This window comes from Taudactylus pleione, unplaced genomic scaffold (genome assembly GCF_031769625.1).
Source record: "Taudactylus pleione unplaced genomic scaffold, aTauple2 ptg000093l, whole genome shotgun sequence".
In the NCBI taxonomy this organism is placed as follows: Eukaryota; Metazoa; Chordata; class Amphibia; order Anura; family Myobatrachidae; genus Taudactylus; species Taudactylus pleione.
This window is the reverse complement of record NW_028284495.1, coordinates 7,429,727-7,450,396: the sequence shown is the minus strand read 5'-3', so window position 1 is coordinate 7,450,396 and position 20,670 is coordinate 7,429,727. Positions and strand designations below refer to the sequence as shown.

Below are 20,670 nucleotides of genomic sequence, written 5' to 3'. Positions count from 1 at the left end.
TAAAATTCAGGAACAATTGGATAGGTATAAGGATGAAGTAATGTTTAAAGAATGTGAATTACTGATTAATAAGAGATTGGAACAATATGAGGGAGAAACAATAGAGAGAAAAGAAAGGAAATTTAAGAGAAACCTTACAGACTTTGGTGCCAATAAAGTGAAGATGAGGACGTTTCATAAAAATAAACCCCAGACTACATTAAGAAGAAACTTGTTCCCCAATACTTCTTATAATGTGAGTACATCTCCTTACTTAACTCATGTTGATAAAAAAAGAGACCTAACTGGCAGCCATCAATTTGGATCGGAACCAACACACCCAGAAGGGAACAACTACCCCTCTGGGACGAGGCCACGTATAAAATCAAATAGGAATTATGAACCCCCCTTGGTAACACATAAGTCTCTACACAAGTCGGAACATTTAAGACCTTCTACTTCCTCTTTTTTAGGGGTAACAAGGGGGGAGGTAGGAAACACCAGAAGAAACAATCAAGACCATTTGAGTCAATTTCACCATCGCAACAAATACGAAACCCTATCACATTCCCCAAATAGAGCACGGTTCTCAGAGGTAGACCCAGAGGAAGATGAGGGAGAGGTAAATCTAAATCTAAACCCAAAGGGACAGGGGATTCACAAACACAGATAAAACCTAAGGGTGTTTTTAATCTTTCATCTAAACAATTATCAACCAAACAACTTACTGTGTTATCTAAATGTCTGAACTTTTCACCTATGACCCAACCAAATTATTTTGAACTGTTTGTGGAACTAAATCGCTATATAAGAGACCTGTGCAGGAAGAGATATTTTACTGCAAATTCATTAAATAAATTGCAGTTTGAAGGTGAACCAATTATACTTAATGAATCAGATAATATTGGACTGGAGATTCTGAATGAACTCCTAGAGGAAAATGGGTCCAATACTAGTACTTATGTCGAGACACCCATTTATGACATAAATAGAGTAACTATGGAGAATAAATTTTGAAAGAAATCACAGTTTTTTCCTATCCATCATAAAACTAGCGCCATAGATACTTTCTATAATACTACATTAGAGAGTTTTCATAGACTGTGTAATAAAACAACACATCCCTGTTTATACAACCTGTCCCCTCAGGAAAGATTGGCTTTAAACAATTTATCACATGATCACTCTTTAACCGTAAAAGCTGCGGATAAAGGTTGAGGAGTGGTGGTGCAAGATACTTGTGACTATCTAGCTGAAGCTAGAAGACAACTATCTGATTGTAAATTTTACCGTCCACTAACTAAAGATCCCACCCCCCAATTTCAAAAGGAGTTAAAATCTTTGTTTACAAAGGCTATGTCCGATGGTGTCCTGTCAAAGGAAGAATTTCACTTCCTCTATCCTTTGCATCCTATCACCCCCGTTTACTATCACTTATCTAAAATTCAGAAATCACTACACAATCCACCTGGGCGTCCCTTAATTTCGGGGATTGGGGGTTTAACTTGTAATCTTTCTTTTTACATTGATTCTTTTTTACAGCCATATGCTGTCTCTCTGCGATCCCACATCAAGGACACCAGACACTTCCTTACTCTGGTAGAAGGATGTAGCTGGAAAGAAAACTACCTTTTTGTGACCTGTGATGTCCAGGCACTTTTCACCAACAGGGAGTTGCCACTGTGGATATGTGTCTTAGGGATGGGGGAGTCGCAGATAGACAGCGGGAATTTTTATTGGCTTCTATCACATTCATACTGTCTCACAATTATTTCTTATTTGATCACATTCGCTACCTACAGGTCGTCGGTACTGCGATGGGGACCACGTTCGCACCGAGCTTTGCGAACATCTATATGGGCCGCCTTGAGGAGGAGCTAATTTGAAATGGCCCATTCGCTGCGAACCTGGTCCTATATGGTCCCTATATCTTTATTTGGGATGGGGATACTCTTTCTGTCACTGAGTTTGTATCTTTTATTAATCACAATAATTTTGGCTTATCCGTCACTACCACTCACAGTCCCTCACAGATTAATTTTTCAGATGTTAGTTTGGAAATTATGGAGTGAGTTATATGTACCTCTTCCTATAAAAAAAACTGTGGATACCTTGAATTATATGCCCTTTACTAGTAATCATAAAAAAGTTGGCTTACTAACATTCCAAAGAGTCAGATGTACTGACTCTGGAGGAATTGTACCTCAAGAGACACTTTTGAATGCCAAGCATCTGAACTCTCTCATGCCTTTGCACAATGTGACTATCCTTCTGAGATCATAATGAAAGCAAATAAAGATACACTATCGGTTGACAGAAAATCTCTATTAGAAGTTAAACTACCACCAGTAGATACTAAATCTAATTTAGCACCTTTTTTCAATTCCAAGTACAATATCGCAGCGACAAAAATTACATCAATTTTGAAGAAATATTACAATTTGCTCCTTACAGATCCAGTTTTAGCATATAGCCTAGATAAAAGACCAAATATTATATTCAGGAAGGCAAAAAATCTGAAAAACATTTTAGCACCAAGTTTTTTTCATAATCATACAGGAAATAGACCCTCTACACAACAAACACTAACTAAGCAAACTGTCTGTGGGTTCTATCGATGTAATAATAATAGATGCTTGACTTGTACTTTTGCAGTTAACAAAACTAAATCAGTGGTCTCATCTGACTCTAAAAAATAATATACTATTAAATCATTTATTAACTGCAATTCAAGTTATGTCATCTATCTTCTGAGGTGTCCGTGTAATCTTTATTATATAGGGAGAACTACACGCCCTCTAAAGGTCAGATTTCTTGAACACAGACGTAATGTGCTAAATGGAGTTCAAAACCATAGTGTATCCAGGCATTTTTTTGAATGCCATGGAAAAGGCCCTTTGGGATTAAAGGTGATAGCAGTGGAACATATTGTAGCCACACCTAGAGGTGGGGATAGATATAGAGAATTATGCAGACGAAAGTTGGCTTGGATCTGTAAACTCCAAACACTGAGCCCTTATGGTCTAAATGAGAACATTGATTTGGAATTTATTTAAAAGTAAATCTGGCTTTCAGTATATTATTATTACTATGGCTAAATATGGATGTCTCTTTGTCTTTACATGTCTCTGTCTGCACTTGTGGATATATATATGTGTGTATTTGTACTTATGTATATATGTGTGTCTACATGTGTATGTATACACACATGTATATATATTTCTGGGTTCATCATCATTTTTTTGATTGTCCAAATTTGAATTTAAGATTTTTTTATTTTATTTTATTTTATTTCATTTATATTTTTCTGTTGTTTTCTCTTTTCTCTCTATTGGTATTACCATTTACCCATTTTGGTTATTATTAATTTTTAATGCATAGATTAGTACTGGTTCTTCCTTATTCTTTTACAGTCTATTTTATGCATTCTATATTTGTGTGTGCCTTATAGGTATATATATATATATATATATATATATATACTAACTGTATAGCTACCTGATGGTAGTTATCATCTGAAACATGTCAGATCATTTATATATTCTATATATATATTTTTTTTTTACATATTCTTAATAAATCATTGAATGAGCAAACTATTGAATGGACAAATAATAATCGATAATGAGGAACAGTGGAATTATACAGATTCCCCCCTCTTTGTCTTTTGTTAAAAATAATAACACAATAAAAGTTAAAGATGTATTTATTTATAAACATATGTTTGCTCATTCAATAAGAATACATCAAATATATAAAACTTTTTTATTATTTATGCCTATTAGTGTCATTATTTGTGTGTTGATTGTTTTATGTGTATATCTAATTATTATTATACCTTCTATTAGTCAAAAGAAGTGGGAGCTCTCACTGTTTATATATGTATCTTTTAATGCAATGATAAAAAGCTATACAACTATCTATTTAAACTAAGGAGCTACATTTTGGAAAACCTGTTACCTAATTGTATTAAAAACATCTGAATTAATGAATTGACTCCACTGTATAGGATTATATTTTGTACCACTCAGCCAAACACCTTCTTCTTGAGAAAGCCGTGCAGCACGGGGAAACGCGTAGGAGCTTTAGGTGTGAGGTTTCTCCTGGGGATCATTCTACCCTTGCTATACTCCTATCCATGTCAGTGCCAGCTTGCCGGAGTAAGCAGTACTTTATTTGGAGCTATACGGCGCTCAGACACTGTGTGTGGATTCCAACACAGGGGCAGACGAGCACACCAGCGGGGAGCGGTTTCCCGAGGATATATATTCACAGGTGGCTCGGGCTGCCATCTGCACCAGACACGGGATCCGTGACACCTCTTCCCCTGCTGGAGGTGATTACTCTGCAGAACTGTGCCCTTTCTACAGATCGGAGTCTGTTACAGAACTACAGTGGAGTGAGTATCTAGAGCAAGTTGCTCTTACATCTCCACCAGTATACACACTCGATTCTGACTTTGGATAGACTATTAAGGAGACTGATCCCCTTACATTTATTGGATACTTCAGTGTAACGAATTTCCAGTTTTTATCTTCCAGCTGCAATTTTATGCAGTGGATATGTCAGTGCCATTGATTTTTATCTCCCACTGCAGGTGTATGGACACATTTTTTTATCTTTAATTCATCGTGACATTTATATCTATGTGGTTTTTTACTTTATATTTTGTATGGTTTGTCTGTGATCTCTATGTGATGTTATAAATATGCTCCCAGGAGTTATCAATTTATGAATAAATATTGTTTAATATTGTACATTTTAGTCTAAGCTCATGAATACCTAGCGCCTTTGCAGAAATTTCTGGTTTAACTAATCTCTTGCCTGTCTGCATATAGTGAGTCTTGCAGCCATAACCCAATCCTCATCATACCCAGTTTGTCAGTCATTGCTACATGTACTGTATGTTACATGTATATTGGCTATATGGCAATGCTGAAACTGTGTTGCATCTTAAAAATAAATTATGATAGTAATAATAATAATAATAATAATAATAATGATAAAAATAGATAATGTCCCTTTATCTATTTTCAATACTCTGCAGCTATTATAGATATGTCCCTGCCTCTCTACCCCTTTATCTCATATCAATAATCTCATTTTACTCAGCTAGAAATGTCCTTTCCATCCCTTTACCGTGTATCAATAATCTCGTTCTGCACAGTAAGAAATACCCTCTCCCCCTATTACCTTATATCAAAAATCTCATTCTGCCAGTATGAAATGCCCTCTGCCCCCATTTACCTTACATATATCAATAATCTCATTCTTCCCAGTAAGAAATGCGCTCTCCCCCTATTACCTTATATCAATACTCTGATTTTGCCCAGTGAGAAATGCCCTCTGCCCCATTTACCTTACATGTATCAATAATCTAATTTTGCATAGTAAGAAATATTTAGTGAATGGCACAACTTCTAGGTAAATTTGGTTATTAAATAACACTACTTTACAAAATGTAAAAAATTCTCTGCATCCGGCATGTGCATGTGTTTTCGCCTAATTTAGGGATTGTTAACAATAGTACACACACAAGATTTGGATGATTATTTTACAAAATAGTTACCAAAGAAAAGTTTTTGTTCTAAAATTTGAAATTGTAGTACCTTGAGCCACAATTTTCCACTGTTGCAGCTTAGAACCCAAAAGTTTGACTTGTTGTTTTGACAGTTTCAAGTCACAAACCAAATCATTTCATTTTCACTGTTCTGTGATGTGATGTGATTTGTCTTGAATTTTGGGTCGATACTGCACTGTAATTTCTTTATCTTTTTACTCGCTTTCCTCTGATGTCTTGTATTCACTGGTACACACGTGAGGTACATGAACAGACAGCCCTTCTCCATGAGGCACAGGTTTTAGCACTGAAGAACTTCAGGATATTTCATAGTGTTCTTAGTTCTACTGGAATTCCCAGCAATACTATTAATTAGACAAAGATAACAGTCCTTAGGCTCATGCCATAACTGTGGTAGAGCAAACAGCATCATACGACAATTTCCTTTTACCCATTCTGTCAGATTAGATTATAATGTGGAGTGCACAGAATTTATCTTGGTCATCAAGAGCACATTCAAAGTACAGTTTATAAGCCTTCTTTATAAAGGCACAAATATACTTTCTTTGAGTTTTCGGTATGAACTTAGGGCCTGATTCAGAGCCGCTCGTAAGTGGCCGCTCGTTCGTTACGAGCGATGTTCGCACAACTGCGCATGCGTACGGCTCGTAATACGCATGCGCGAACCAGTCATTGCGGTCGAAATTCATGTGATTGCAAAATAGCGAATGCCTGATAATTTGAGTGACAGAATGAGGCGTTTGTGGGTGGTAATAGGGGAAGGTGCTTGATAACGGGGAGTGGAGATCCGAACGCAGGCTTGCCAAAAGGTCAAAACGGGCATTTTAAGGGTGTGCATAATTAACAAAGCAGCGTCATCGACCATGTCACTTGGTTGTTTCTTAGCCTGAACTGTTCGCATGATTGCGGTAGGAAAATCCAACCACAAGCACTGCGAGCAGTTCAGACGCCTTTCGATGTACTCGATTAATCTAATAAAAAGCGGAGATGATGTAGGATGCGAGCGGCCAGGGGGCGTTTTTATCAAAATAGCGGCCGCAGGTTTTGTTCGCTCGTTCAGACTTAGAGGCGTCAACAGACCACAAAGAGCGAGCACTTCATTTAAATAGCCAGCCCCTTTTTCAGAACGACCGTCCGCAAATAGCGTACGGCTCTGAATCAGGCCCTTAGTGCATACATAACAAATGTTATCTGCATGGTTTACATAACCACAAATTTTAGCAGCTGCCAAACCTTTTTATGTATTTACAAACAGCACAAATATGTACTCCCAAAAATATGAAATAACAAACACAAGAAAAATATACAACAAATTTTAAATAAAGAAATGAAAACAAATGTAAAATCACAACTGCACTGTTTACTGCTGGAGGTTTGAGGGCCACACATCTCCTTATGATGATCAGCCATCATTCAGAGTGCTGGAACACAGAGATGGAGTCTTCATCATGAAGCAGCCCACTGTGGGAACACCCTTTGGTTACTGCTGGTCATGGTATAGTCTTTCTGCATACTTTCCCCTCTGTATGCTAGCTGGGACAGGAGCCACCAAGCAACATGGCATCCAGTGCTTAGAGGAGGGTTATGCCCCAGGACCAGCACATGGAGGAGAATGAGGAAAATTAAAAGGGGGATTGTGATGACATAGAGGATGAGGGGTTTGGGAAGGATGTGTACCCCATAGTGCTGGCAGGAGGGAGTCTTGCCGAGCACTTACTGTGATTATATACTTGAATTTCGAATTTCATATTTTTCTAAATATCTCAGAAACCTTACTTGATATTAAATTTCTGATGGTATATTTGGATTCTATGCACAACATTACATGTAAAAGGATATAATGTCAGATGCAAAATGGCTGTTGAGTAGCACAATGCACTTATTGGCAGTGTGTTTTCGAAGTAGTGAAGAATTCATTCTACCCATCCATCACAATTACAAAAAATGTGTAGATCAGTTAAATGCAGCCAGAAACTTTGCCTACTGAGATTGCAAGGTGCACTGACAGCTTCAACCAAAATTAAAATTCATCAATGGCCTATAACTGTTCATGTCAATACAGGTCACAACTAAGTCAGGTCAGCCAGTCAATCTATGCTAAACAAAAAGGAATATACTCACATACAGTAGAAAAATGTGTTATATTATTCTACATATGTTTTCCCTACATTTGGAATTCAGTTTTACTAAGATATAACTAATTTTAAAATTAAGCTTTAGTAAGTACATTATTTCATTAAAGAGTGTGATGTTTGCATTGAATATGGCGGTTGGGCTTATTATTTTGCCAATGTTATAAAAAATAGAGTACCTTAGAGTCACCTTCCCAATTCTACTTCACTGTTTGATTGTTGAAAAGTTATTTTCTGTAAATTGCTTACAGTGGATTGTAGACGGCACAACTATAAAAGGCTGGAAAAATAAATCTCTGTTCCTTTCTAGAATCACAATGAAAAAAAAATATTCTCAGATTTTACTTAGAAAGAAATATATACTTGGTGGAGTTTGAGAAGGTAATCTTTGCAAATACATAAAAATCCCAATTGTAAAGCACAGTGAATATGTTGGGGATATATTTATTATTTATTTATTAACAGTTTATTATTAATAAATAGTAATAATAAATGCTAATAATAATTCAGAATGGGAAAAAATCATTATAAAATAACTATTTACTTGCTCTAAACTGTACTTAAAAACATAATAATTGTGTGTGTTTCTTCATGCTTTGATACTTTAATCTATTAGCAGTAGTATTAGCATTCAATTATCTGCAATGTCAACAAAGTGCCGTAAAAGTGATCAGAATGCTATAGAAGTGATTGGAATGCCAGCAAAACAATTTTTCCTTGCACCCAATTAATGTGCATACAGGCGCACATCATAGCCTCACGTGGTTTTCCTTTTTTTTGTCCTAGCACTATTTACTGCTACCAGTTTTTGTGCAAAAATATTATCATTATCTATATTTCTCATTCAATGATATAGGGCCTGATTCATACCCACTCGCGAGCGGCTGTCCGCTCGCAAGTGGGTCGATGTTCTGCACTGAGCATGCGCACGACGGAGGGAGCTCCGTCGTGCGCATGCGCCAGATGCGACGAGCGAAGGACTTTCCTTCGCTCGTTGTGTCTGATCAAAGGGGGCGTGCTGTCGATGTTGATTGACAGCACTCCCCCTTTGGTGGGCGTACCGGGGGCGTGCCTCCCTGACGGGGGCGTTCCTAAGGGAACGCCTACCGTCAGAAGCCGGCCCACTGACATCACTAGTGATGTCAGTGGGAGTGATTTTTGCTCTGATAGAGCCAAAATCACTCCGGGCCTTGCGGTTGAAAACCTCAACCGCAGGCTCCGGCTCGCAGTTTCGATGGTCGCGATGGTCAAGACCATCGCGGCCTTCAAACTGCACGCTCGTATAGGCTGTGGGTGGTGACCCACAGCTATACGAGCGTCCAGGATGACGCTCCATAGTTATGGAGGACGGCCTTCATTCAGAGCGTGCGCTCTGCTCAGAGTGTACGGCTCTGAATGAGGGCCATAGGTTTCCAGGTTTAAACATTATTTCAATATTTTTTTATTATTAGGATTCACTGTAACTTTTTGCGCTAGGTATCTATTTATATTAGTAATGTTTTAAAAGCAACAAAATGTTACTGAGAAATGTTTTACATTGCTTTCTTTTTCTTTTACATTTAGGGTTGTATTCCACATGCCAGTAAAAATAAATAGTGATTTGTTTGTTGCATACCTTTCTTGTAACCGATAAATCTAGGAACTTTAGAAGAGTGCATCATTTGTTGACATTTACTTTCATCATTAATCAATAGATAGTATAGACTGTGTGGCTCAAGGCTCAGTCTCTGTAACACTTGCAGAGGATCAAATTATAAAAGTAATAAGTAGTCACATATTAAAGGACACATTTCTAAGAGGATCTTAAATCAAATGTAAGATCCTTTTTCAAGAACATTGCAAAATCAGCATTTCTGAACATCAGTAATATTAGCTTGTTGATAAATATCTTGCACTGTCAATGTCCTTTTTAAAAAAAATCCCATTCAGTGGTCTTTAAAAATATATTTTTTGTTTAGCATAGATTGACTGGCTGACCTGTATTGACATGAACAGTTATAGGACATTGATGAATGTTAATTTTGGTTGAAGCTGTCAGTGCACCTTGCAATCTCAGTAGGCAAAGTTTCTGTCTACATTTAACTGATCTACAGTTTTTTTGTAATTGTAATGGATGGGTAGAATGAGTTCTTGACTACTTCAAAAACACACTGCCAATAAGTGCATTGTACTACTCAACAGCCATTTGGCATCTGACATTATATCAATTTTACATGTAATTTTGTGCATAGAATCCAAATATACCATCAGAAATGTAATATCAAGTAAGGTTTCTGAGATGTTTTGAAAAACATGAAATTCAAAAATGAAAGTATTTAATCACATTAAGTGCTCTGCAGACTCCCCCCTGCCAGCACTATGGGGTACACATCCTTCCCAAACCCCTCATCCTCTATGTCATCACAATCCCCCTTTTCATTTTCCTCATTCTCCTCCATGTCCTGGTCCTGGGGCATAACCCTCCTCTAAGCACTGGATGCCATGGTGCTTGCTGGCTCCTGTCCCAGCTCTCAGCCAGCGTGCAGAGGGGAAAGTATGCAGGAAGCTCCCTGGACTATACCATGACCAGCAGTAAGCAAGAGGTGTTCTCACAGTGGGCTGCTTCATGATGAAGACTCCATCTCTGTGTTCCAGCACTCTGAATGATGGCTGATCATCATAAGGAGATATGAGGCTCTCACACCTCTAGCAGTAAACTGTGCAGTGGTGATTTTACATTTGTTTTCATTTCTTCATTTTAAATTTGTTGTATATATTTTTTGTGTTTGTTATTTCCTATCTTCGGGAGTACATATTTGTGCTGTTTGTAAGTACATAAAAAGGTTTGGCAGCTGCTAAAATTTGTGGTAGTGTAAACCATCCTGATAACATTTGTTATGTATGCACTAAGGCCCTGATTCAGAGCCGGACGCTCTGACCAGAGCGCTCGCTCTGAATCAGGGCCCACCTCCATAATTATGGAGCGTCCTCCTGGACGCTCGTATAGCTGTGGGTCACCACCCACAGCCTATACGAGCGTGCAGGTTGATGGCCGCGATGGTCAAGACCATCGCGACCATCGCCACTGCGAGCCAGAGCCTGCGGTTGAGTTTCTCAACCGCAAGGCCCGGAGTGATTTTGGCTCTATCAGAGCCAAAATCACTCCCACTGACATCACTAGTGATGTCAGTGGGCCGGCTTCTGACGGTAGGCGTTCCCTTGGGAACGCCCCCGTCTGGGAGGCACGCCCCCGGCACGCCCACCAAAGGGGGTGTGCTGTCAATCAACATCCACAGCACGCCCCATTTGATCAGACACAACGAGCGAAGGAAAGTCCTTCGCTCGTCGCATCTGGCGCATGCGCACGACGGAGCTCCCTCCGTCGTGCACATGCGCAGTGCACACCATCGACCCACTTGCGAGCGGACAGCCGCTTGCGAGTGGGTCTGAATGAGGCCCTAAGTTCATACCAAAAAGATATATTTTTAGTGTCATGCACATATGAATATTAATAAACTTTGAAAATATGTTTATTTATATTGCCCTTATCTCTGCTTGCATCCTTGTATTAAACTGAATATTTATAAAGCAACCAGTTGAGTAAAATATTGAAATATTTCAATTTCTTTGAGTATGACCATTAAAACAGTGTTTTTTATTTACTTTCTCTTCTGCCATTTTAAATCATTATAATATGTCTATTAAATCTGCCCTAATTCATCATCTCTTCATTTTTCATTCTTTAATACTTAACTGTACAAACCTGGCGTCTTCTGTTGAAATTGTGCTAGGCCACTGTGGCCTTCTACTCTCCTATAAGCATTGTGCTAATGGTTTAGCTAGTGGTGTTTCTTTTCTCATGACTGCTTTTAGTACATTCGAACAGTTTGTTCTGTTTTTTTTTTGCTATCATGCATTTAAACCACATGCTGCCCAGTCTATGTTTTGTGACCATTGTATCTCTCTCTCTGATTATGATCCCTCTTTGTGTTCCTGCAGCAATTTCTTCTCCGTAATACTTTTAACTATTTTATGACAACCACTTAGTATGCTCTTTCTTCTCATTAATCTGACATCCGCAGATGAACACCAGCATTTGCAATTATAATGAATTTTGAAACCTTGTCTACATATGAAACCTCTCACTTTGTTTTTAAAGTTACTATAGTGCTAACCTGTCTCTTGTCTTTTTAAAATTTTAAACCTGGTGAACTTTAATAACTCCATTTTTGTACAATTGACTGCTGTACCAAGCTACAGTACAGGCCTTAAGGTTCCAGATGTAAATACTAGTCCTCTCACTTTCATTTTAGACTGTGGAAGAAGCCCCATGTTATTCACAGTAAATCTTTTTTCTCCACTCCCTTTTCTTAAGATGTTGTTATGTCAAAAGTGAGAGATTCTATTCAATAACAGATCGTTATCCTTCCATCTGGTTCTGTTCATCTTCCACCTACTGTATTTGTCAATATCCTCTTTTCATTCACTAAAAAAAAAATCTTCTCTCCACTAATTACTTAAGCCCATTACTTCTTTGCTCAGTTTTCAATCTCAGAATGTGAAACCTTTGTGTATCCACATTTGTTTTATTGTTTCCTATCCTGTGGCATTTCTTCTCTGTGTATGGGTCATGTGTTTCTTCTCTGTGTATGGGTCATGTGTTTCTTCTCTGTGTATGGGTCATGTGTTTCTTCTCTGTGTATGGGTCATGTGTTTCTTCTCTGTGTATGGGTCATGTGTTTCTTCTCTGTGTATGGGTCATGTGTTTCTTCTCTGTGTATGGGTCATGCGTTTCTTCTCTGTGTATGGGTCATGTGTTTCTTATCTGTGTATGGGTCATGTGTTTCTTCTCTGTGTATGGGTCATGCGTTTCTTCTCTGTGTATGGGTCAAGTGTTTCTTCTCTGTGTATAACTCATATTTCCCTATGTAGTTTAATCCTTGTTTCTAGTGCACACCATACATTTTCCATACAGGTAAATGAGAATTAGCGGTCATATGCTAACTAGTGTTGTGCAACACAGAAATTATCCACTTTATCTGATTCTGACAGTGGGTACACACGAGACAATATGTTATCCGATACCATCGGTCGGAGCGACATATCGGGTACATCATCTAATGTGTACCCATGATATGTGTGCTGCTGCGGGTCATTAGCTACATCGCTCGTCGGTCTTACTGCAGGGCCAATGGATTATGTTGCTAATGATGTCATGTTGCAGAATTCAGCATGACACGTCCCTCCCCCCCCTTGTGCTAAGTACACATCAGCTGAAGTGTACCCAGCTTTACTTTTCCCAGCTTAGCTGCATTCCAACTATTACTGCCATTTAGATATTTGCAGCTTAATACAAAGGTCACTTAGTACTCTAATCCTAATCAATTTGTGGTACTTTTAACCAGGCACTAGGCTTTGCTGCGCCCAGTGCCGTCCTGTGTTGCCACCCCTTCGCTCCTCCGCTCCCTCCCCCTGAGTGTTTATCATCAAAATAGTGCCGGGTGTGGGGAGAGCTTTTCCTGTGCTAACTGGATCCCATGGCGCTTCGGGGACAGATCGGCTTGCCCGTGCCTGGAGCAGCTACTGCTTTTAACACTGCTGACCATTCTAATAATTAGATTATCTACTCTTGTGGGCTTTAATATTAAACTTTGCCATTATCCTATTTTTATCAGTTTGTCTGCTGATGTGTCCAGTTCTAGCTCTCCAACTGTTCAGCCTGTCTCCAAGTGACCTCATTTGCTTAATTGAATATATACAGATGATACATTTATTTACTAGTCACCCATTACTCTGTAGGATCAGTTGTTTGAAAATATTTTTCAAGGCATTCTGCAACCCTAATCACAACTTTCGACTGATATAAACAGTGATAATTTTGCTTAAATCTGACCAAATATGTGATCGCAAGCTGAGTACTTGATAAAAACTTAAATTTGAACACTCTCACATACCAATTAAATGACAAACTCTTCAGGAAAGGGGAAATTAAATCTTATCCTACATACAACACATTGGTAATGTAATGGATCTGGTACCTCTCAGAATATAACTACTTACTAATATAGTTATCAGCAACACAATACATCTGGCCAAGCCACTTCATTTCTGAAAGAACGGGTTGTGAGGATTAAAGCCTAAATTGATGGGTTGGAGACTATATAATCATGAGGGCCAAAACTGAAGTTGATAAAAGGCACAGAAATAAGATTGGTAGGAATGTGAGCCTTTGTACAGATGGCATACAGATTATGTCTCTTATTACTAATTGAATTGAGCGAAGCGCTGATTGCAATAAGTGAAAATTAATGTGTAGTTGTCCGTGTTGATGGTGCAGTTCCAATTGTCATCTATAATTGGTATGGTGACACATTTAAATTGCCCTAAGAAAAACTTGTACTTTTCTTTTTCATTTTTAGCTTCATTGCCTGGGAATATACAATAGTCTGTTATTGTTTTTCTCTACAATGCTTCCAAAATGCAAGATTTTTCATGTATTATTTCACTGACTTCACCACTAAAGTCTTAATGCATGATCTCATCCTTTTACACTTTGGCTCATATAGGAATCTATGTAGAAAGCCTTGGAGAGAGATAGTGGACCGAGATAAACTACCAACCAATCATCTCCTAACTATTGCTTTACAGGCTGTGTTTGAAAAATGACAGGAGCTCATTGGTTGGTACTTTATCTCTCTTCAAGGCTTAGTACATAGACCCCCAAATCTCATATTTTCTGGGTCACTTACAGTATTTCCTTTCTCTGATACACAAAATTCAACAACTAGAATGATATAGCTATCCCGACAAGTTAGCTCCTAATTTAGGCCATTATCTTCGTTTTTACAATTCAACATATTAACTATAAAAAGTACTCTCTTATAAGCTTGTAAAGCACTTTATCCAAATGCATTCTATCTCATACTCTATATTTTTGTATAAGGCATCTCCTGTGTTCCTTTAAAAACACCTTTCTGTCTGGCTGATCCTAACTTAAGCTGGCCACACACTAGACCAACTTACATCCAACCAGCCAACTTGTTGATTGGTTGGAATGAAAATCTGGTAAGGAATGAAAGCAAATAACAATCAGCAATTTGCTCCCAAACACCGGACAATGAACAAAAACTGTTGTTTGAACAAATCGTTTAGATCAAACATTTAACAAACTTGTCTGACAACCATTTTCATCTGTTTTCTGTCATTTAGGAGCAAATTACTGATCATCATTTTCTCCCATACATTACCAGATTTTCATTCCAACCAATCAACAAGTTGGCTGGTTGGATGTAAGTTGGTCTAGTGTGTGGCCAGCTTTACAGTAGGAACTTCACTCCTCTTAACCTAGTTCAAATTCTGTGAGCACCTATCTTAAAATCATAGGTAAATCAACACTCCTAGAGTGCAAACACTGTTGTAAAGTATATAAGTTGGTTTATTGTTATTTATTTTTTTAATTTAATATATTACCTATACTGTGTTCTCCCAAGAACCAACCTCCTTAACTGGCCTTGTCAACTATTGCTGTAAATCACTGGGAATATATTTATTATGTTTTATGTTGTTATAGTAGAGGTTTGACTCCATGGCTGCTATGCATTGGTCCACAATCAGTTAACTCTTTGACTTCTATGGACAAGTGGCAGCCTCTAAATGTAGCCCACAACTGTGAAGACAAGACCACTGATTTTACTTGTAGTGTTGAAGCTGGAGACCACTAGGTAATGAACATAAAAAATACCAGAGATAGGGAGAGGCTTTATCAGAGCCTCAATCTACCATATCCAGCTCTGAAAACCATTGAGGCATCCTTATTTAAAAGACAGTCCCCTCTTTCAAACACATACTGTATGCCCCTGATTAATTATTGCCTGCTGATCTGGCAGTAGTAAACGCACACCAGCCTGGAGGCCCTATGCCTTTAATCCGTCATATATTATTGCTGTCATTTATTCAAATGCATCGCCATTCCTGAATCCCAGACTGTCCGAGTTCTCCAAAGTGACAGAAACCAAGCAAATGTTGTTCCTGTTTCTTTCAACACTTCCCTGTGTTTTGGGGGTCAAGTTTAAGTGTATTGGATATCTCTACCACAATTATAATTTTTATAACCAGTATTACCTAAATCTAAATCTGTAGCTAAAATAGGATATAAAGTTGTCATTGTTCTAGATTGCTTGTTAAAAGGGGAATAGTCTTCTGAAAACCTATAGCAAAGAAACACCTTGGTGTGGGTTAACCCATATACACTAATTTAACTGTGGGACAGCCATACGAATTGCTTGCTGTATGCTGTACTGTATGTCACTTAATGTAACTTTACTGTAACTTGTATTTTGTTAAAGTTAAAAGGTTACAATGTGCTATTAGAAGTTTTCAATCCAATTCACCTTCATCTCAAGACACCTGGGCCTAATATGGCAATAAAAATCAATAATCAAATATGCAAAGGGAATGTGGGCCAATCAACATTTAATACACTGCTTACTTGGACAACTGTGTTTCAATGTTCCTAGTTGTCTCTTCTTGTGGGTCTTGGCAACCTATGGCCTACAAACAGGAAATGAATACGTAACATAAAAATGCTAGAAGTAGTATATTCACCAACCATGTGTGCTAAAATATATTTAAATGTGAGCCTTAAATAAAGAGAATATATCACTGAAAATTATGCTGTACTCATCTTACTGTATTTTATTTTGAACTTCGGAAAAAAATTACTATAGAGACTACTATAGTGCATTTCTACGTATTACACTGTTATTCTTAAGAAAGAGCTAATGTACCAAAATCAATGGAGCACAGTTGTAGAGATAAGCTTTGTTTGCCACACATTAACATTTGTATTACTATTGATTTCACTGCACTATAAGGGGCCTGTGCTTTATTATTTGCTGTACCTGGAATAGTAACAGTTTTCTAAAGGACAGCTGTCACCTAATATTATATAGAGAGTGTTATTCCTATTGGACTGTTTTATTATTATTATTATTATTATTATTATTATTATTATTATTATTAGAGATAACTTAACTAATTATTCTTATATAAATGCCTGGTAAACTGTATTATTTGTATATACTGTATACATATTTGGAATATTATGCATATTGCATTTGTTTACTAATTCTGGTAAATGAGTTCTAGCACTGTCACTTCATATCTATGCATATCTGCCTTCCTCTCTCTCTGCATATGTACTCTAGATTTGAAAAAGGAGTACTTAGAGTAGGGCAATAAACATACATTCAACATTTCAGTGCCTTTAATGAGCGCTTTAATCATTAAAGACAATGAAACATAATATGTCACATATATACTTTAAACATATATATACTGTATATACTGAAAAGATGTTGTTTCCATATTGCTTTTGTGTATATCACCACCTTTAATTGGTATTGCATTGTTTATGTTAATAAGTTTCATATATATATATATATATATATATATATATGTATATATATATATATATATATATATATAAATGCTAACACAGTCTGCCGGCACTCTGTAAATAACAGGGCAACTTGCTCCGGTGCACATAATTAATCACTATCCAGAATCCAGAAAAAATGGCACTCAGGAGACAGCTTCAATGGCAAATAATCCGTGTATTCACATCATCAAACGTTTTCAGGGTCTCAGCCCCGTCATCAGGACATTACACACATACAAACACAGAACACTTACCTATGATTACAGCAACTATGATTATAATATGTTAGATGCTTGATGTTTATACATATATACGTGTATATTGTTTGTTTGTCTTTATATATGTTTATGTATTCATTGGTGTATAATATTGTATTTTTTTTGCCTTCAGTTGCTCTGTTGTCAGGTCTGACCATGGCGACCCCCGGTCCCAGGGGACTGGTTGCATGGTGCTGGAACGCAGATGGCCGGCTGGTGGAATGCAAACGTGTTGTTTCCATAGTGACGGCTGAAGCAGGTTCCGGAAGTGCGTCAGTAGCCGGTTCCGGTGGGAGGCCCTAGCGACCGAAGCGACAGTTGCTCTGTTGTTAGGCCTGACTATGGCGATCCCCGGTCCCAGGAGACTGGTTGCACGGTGATGGAATGCAGATGGCTGGCTGGTGGAACGCAAGCATGTTGTTTCCATAGTGACGGCTGAAGCAGGTTCCGGAAGTGCGTCAGTAGCCGGCTCCGGCGGGAAGCCTCAGCGACCGAAGCAACAGGTGCACAGCTGATGGCTTTGTGTGGGGTATATAGTGGTGTGGTAAGTGTTCTGTGTTTGTATGTGTGTAATGTCCTGATGACGGGGCTGAGACCCTGAAAACGTCTGATAATGTGAATACACGGATTATTTGCCATTGAAGCTGTCTCCTGAGTGCCATTTTTTCTGGATTCTATATATATATATATATATATATATATATATATATATATATGGGATGCAGTCAGGATACCGGCGGGTGCTATCCCGCCCGCCGATATCCCGACACTGGCAGCCTCACAGGGGACTAAAGGTAGCCGTTGCCAGGATGGCTAGGGTTAGGGTAGGGAAAGGGAGGGTTAGGCACCACTAGGGGGGGTTAGGGTTAGGTTTAGGGTACGGACAGGGGGGGTTACGTTTAGGCTCTATCGGGGGGGAAAGTTAGGGTTAGGCACTAGGGGGGGAAGTTAGGGTTAGGCAACACTAAGTGAGGGTTAAGGGGGGGAGAGGGGAGGGTTAGGCTCCTTAACAGCCCCAGTCGGGAATTAGGTCCGTTGGGGTTCCACTGTCGGAATTAAATACCATTACCATATTTAAAATATTACATATATTATATACAGGTATATATAGTACAAATACAGCACTCAAGGATCATCCAAATATTGCTTATTGCGCCTTCCATCCTGCAGCTTGTGCTGTTTAATAAATAACTGCACTTAATGTGTTATTGGAGTGGTGAGATGGAAATGGAAACAGTAAGTATCTGTCTACTGCAGCTAGTATATAGATAGTGAGAGAGAGAGATGACTTTCATACTCATTAATTTAATGAAACATATCTCACATTCTTTTACTAGGAACGAACAGTTACTATCAAAAGACAAACTGTAGGAGGATTTGGACTCAGTATAAAGGTATGTTTATTATTAAGCACTACCATACAAATATATAGTAACAGATCATGTACATTAGTTGTATTATGAGTCTCATTTGTTAGATTCATCATTAGGTAGTCTCAACGGAAAAGTAGATATGTGAAAAATGGATAGTCCTACTGCAAGCAAGGAAAGAATGTCTTATTTTCCACATAGGGGTGGATGTACTAAGCCTTGGAGAGAGATAAAATTAAGAGAGAGATAGTACAAACCAATCAACTCCTTGCTGTCATGTTACAGGCTGTGTTTGAAAAATGACAGTTAGTAGTTGATTGGTTTGTTCTTTATCTCTCTCCACTTGATCTCTTTCCAATGCTTAGTACATCTTCCCCACAGTATATTTGTCTTCAGGGACAACAAATGTGTTTACAAAAATGGAACTTTGTTTGTCTCAGACATTGAGCTGACACAAGGACTAAACATTAGCGGTCATTTACAAAGCATGAGAAATGCAGTGTATAATATTTCAGCACTAATTTTCCCTCCTGGGTCATACAGAGATAAACATTGCTCATTTATAGTACTTCAAATGACCACTTGTAGCATATGATATGAATGTGCACATAAAAACATTGCCTGGAAGTCCAACTAACCTTCACTACCGAGCCACCTAATGAGTTACAACTTTTTCTTATTTTTCAAAGAAACATTTTTTCTTTATTCAATAATGTAAAGGGGACATTGGTACAATATGTATTTAATGCATCATATTTGTACTTTGTTATGTTTTAAGTACAATAAGGGAGACAGTAGCAATAAAATGTTAAGTCACACACAGGAATGGGGAACTTAGGATAAACAAAGAACAGAAATTAAAAATATAAAATAAAGAAGACACAAGGTCACAAACCTAACAAGTAATGAGGACAAGACCAGGGCTAAGACCAGGATACAGTGATTTCAGTAGTTATGATAGATAGCAGAGCTGGACAAAGGGATAAGATTAAATTGAACCAGAAATCACCAGTGTTTGGGTAAGCCTACAATACAGTAGCCTGGAGATTGCTTGAAAATCAATATACCAGACACCCTTAGGGCAATGAAGACCAGTAGTATAAACAATAAACACATTTGAACATAGGAAGCCACATACCACAGCCTCTACTCCAATATTGTAGAGGCAAAGAAGAAGACACTGAAATCCAGAGGTTATGGGTTCTAAACCACAGAGAATCTTAGATAGAAGGGAATCAGTATGATTTACCGCCGGCTGCGGTTCTAATCCCGACAGAGGCAGCCCGACAGAGGAGGAAATCCTGATCATCCTTAAGGTAAGTATAAACTAACCTAATTCTACCCCCTAACCCTAACTCTCCTTTAGGGGTGCCTAACCCTAACCTCCCCACAAGTGCCTAACCCTAACCTCTCCCCCAAGTGCCTAACCCTAACCCCCCTCTAAGTGCCTAAACCTAATCCCCCCTTCCCCGCAGCCTAACCCTAAATCTCCCAGAGGGGTGCCTATCTCTAACCTCCCCCCGGGCGTGCCTAACCCTAACCTCTCCTTACCCTAGCCTAACCCTAAATCCACCTTGGGAGCTACTAACCAAACCCTCCCCCCGCGGCTGTCCGCGCCCGGCTTAACTTCGATCGGTAAGCCGGGTGTCGGGATCCAGGCATAGGTCTAATGACAGGCGTCGAGATTTCGACACCTGTCATTTGTACCTTGCTGGGATTAAGCAGTCGGGAAGCCAGCATTGCGACCGCCAGCTTCCGGATTGCTTCCCGACAGAAGTGTACAAACCAATATGTTTTGAGTGTATAGGTAGAGTCTGTAACTTCTAAATAAACTGAAAAAGCTGCCAAAAGGGTACATTTCTATATACACCCTTGTATACACTGTCAACAACAAAAGTCTTGCTTTTATATTTGGATGCAGTCATCCAAATTT

At 38.4% G+C, this 20,670-nt stretch overlaps 1 protein-coding gene across 2 annotated transcripts in view; it reads left to right on the top strand.

Annotated features, from left to right (window-relative positions):
- Positions 1-20,670, top strand: part of SNTG1 (syntrophin gamma 1) — a 709,317-nt gene that overhangs the window by 474,439 nt on the left and 214,208 nt on the right. For both annotated transcript variants that reach the window (XM_088469763.1, XM_088469762.1), the window contains exon 7: positions 18,705-18,761. In XM_088469763.1, the coding sequence (XP_088325889.1) occupies positions 18,705-18,761 (57 nt within the window). The remainder of the gene's footprint in view (positions 1-18,704; positions 18,762-20,670) is intronic.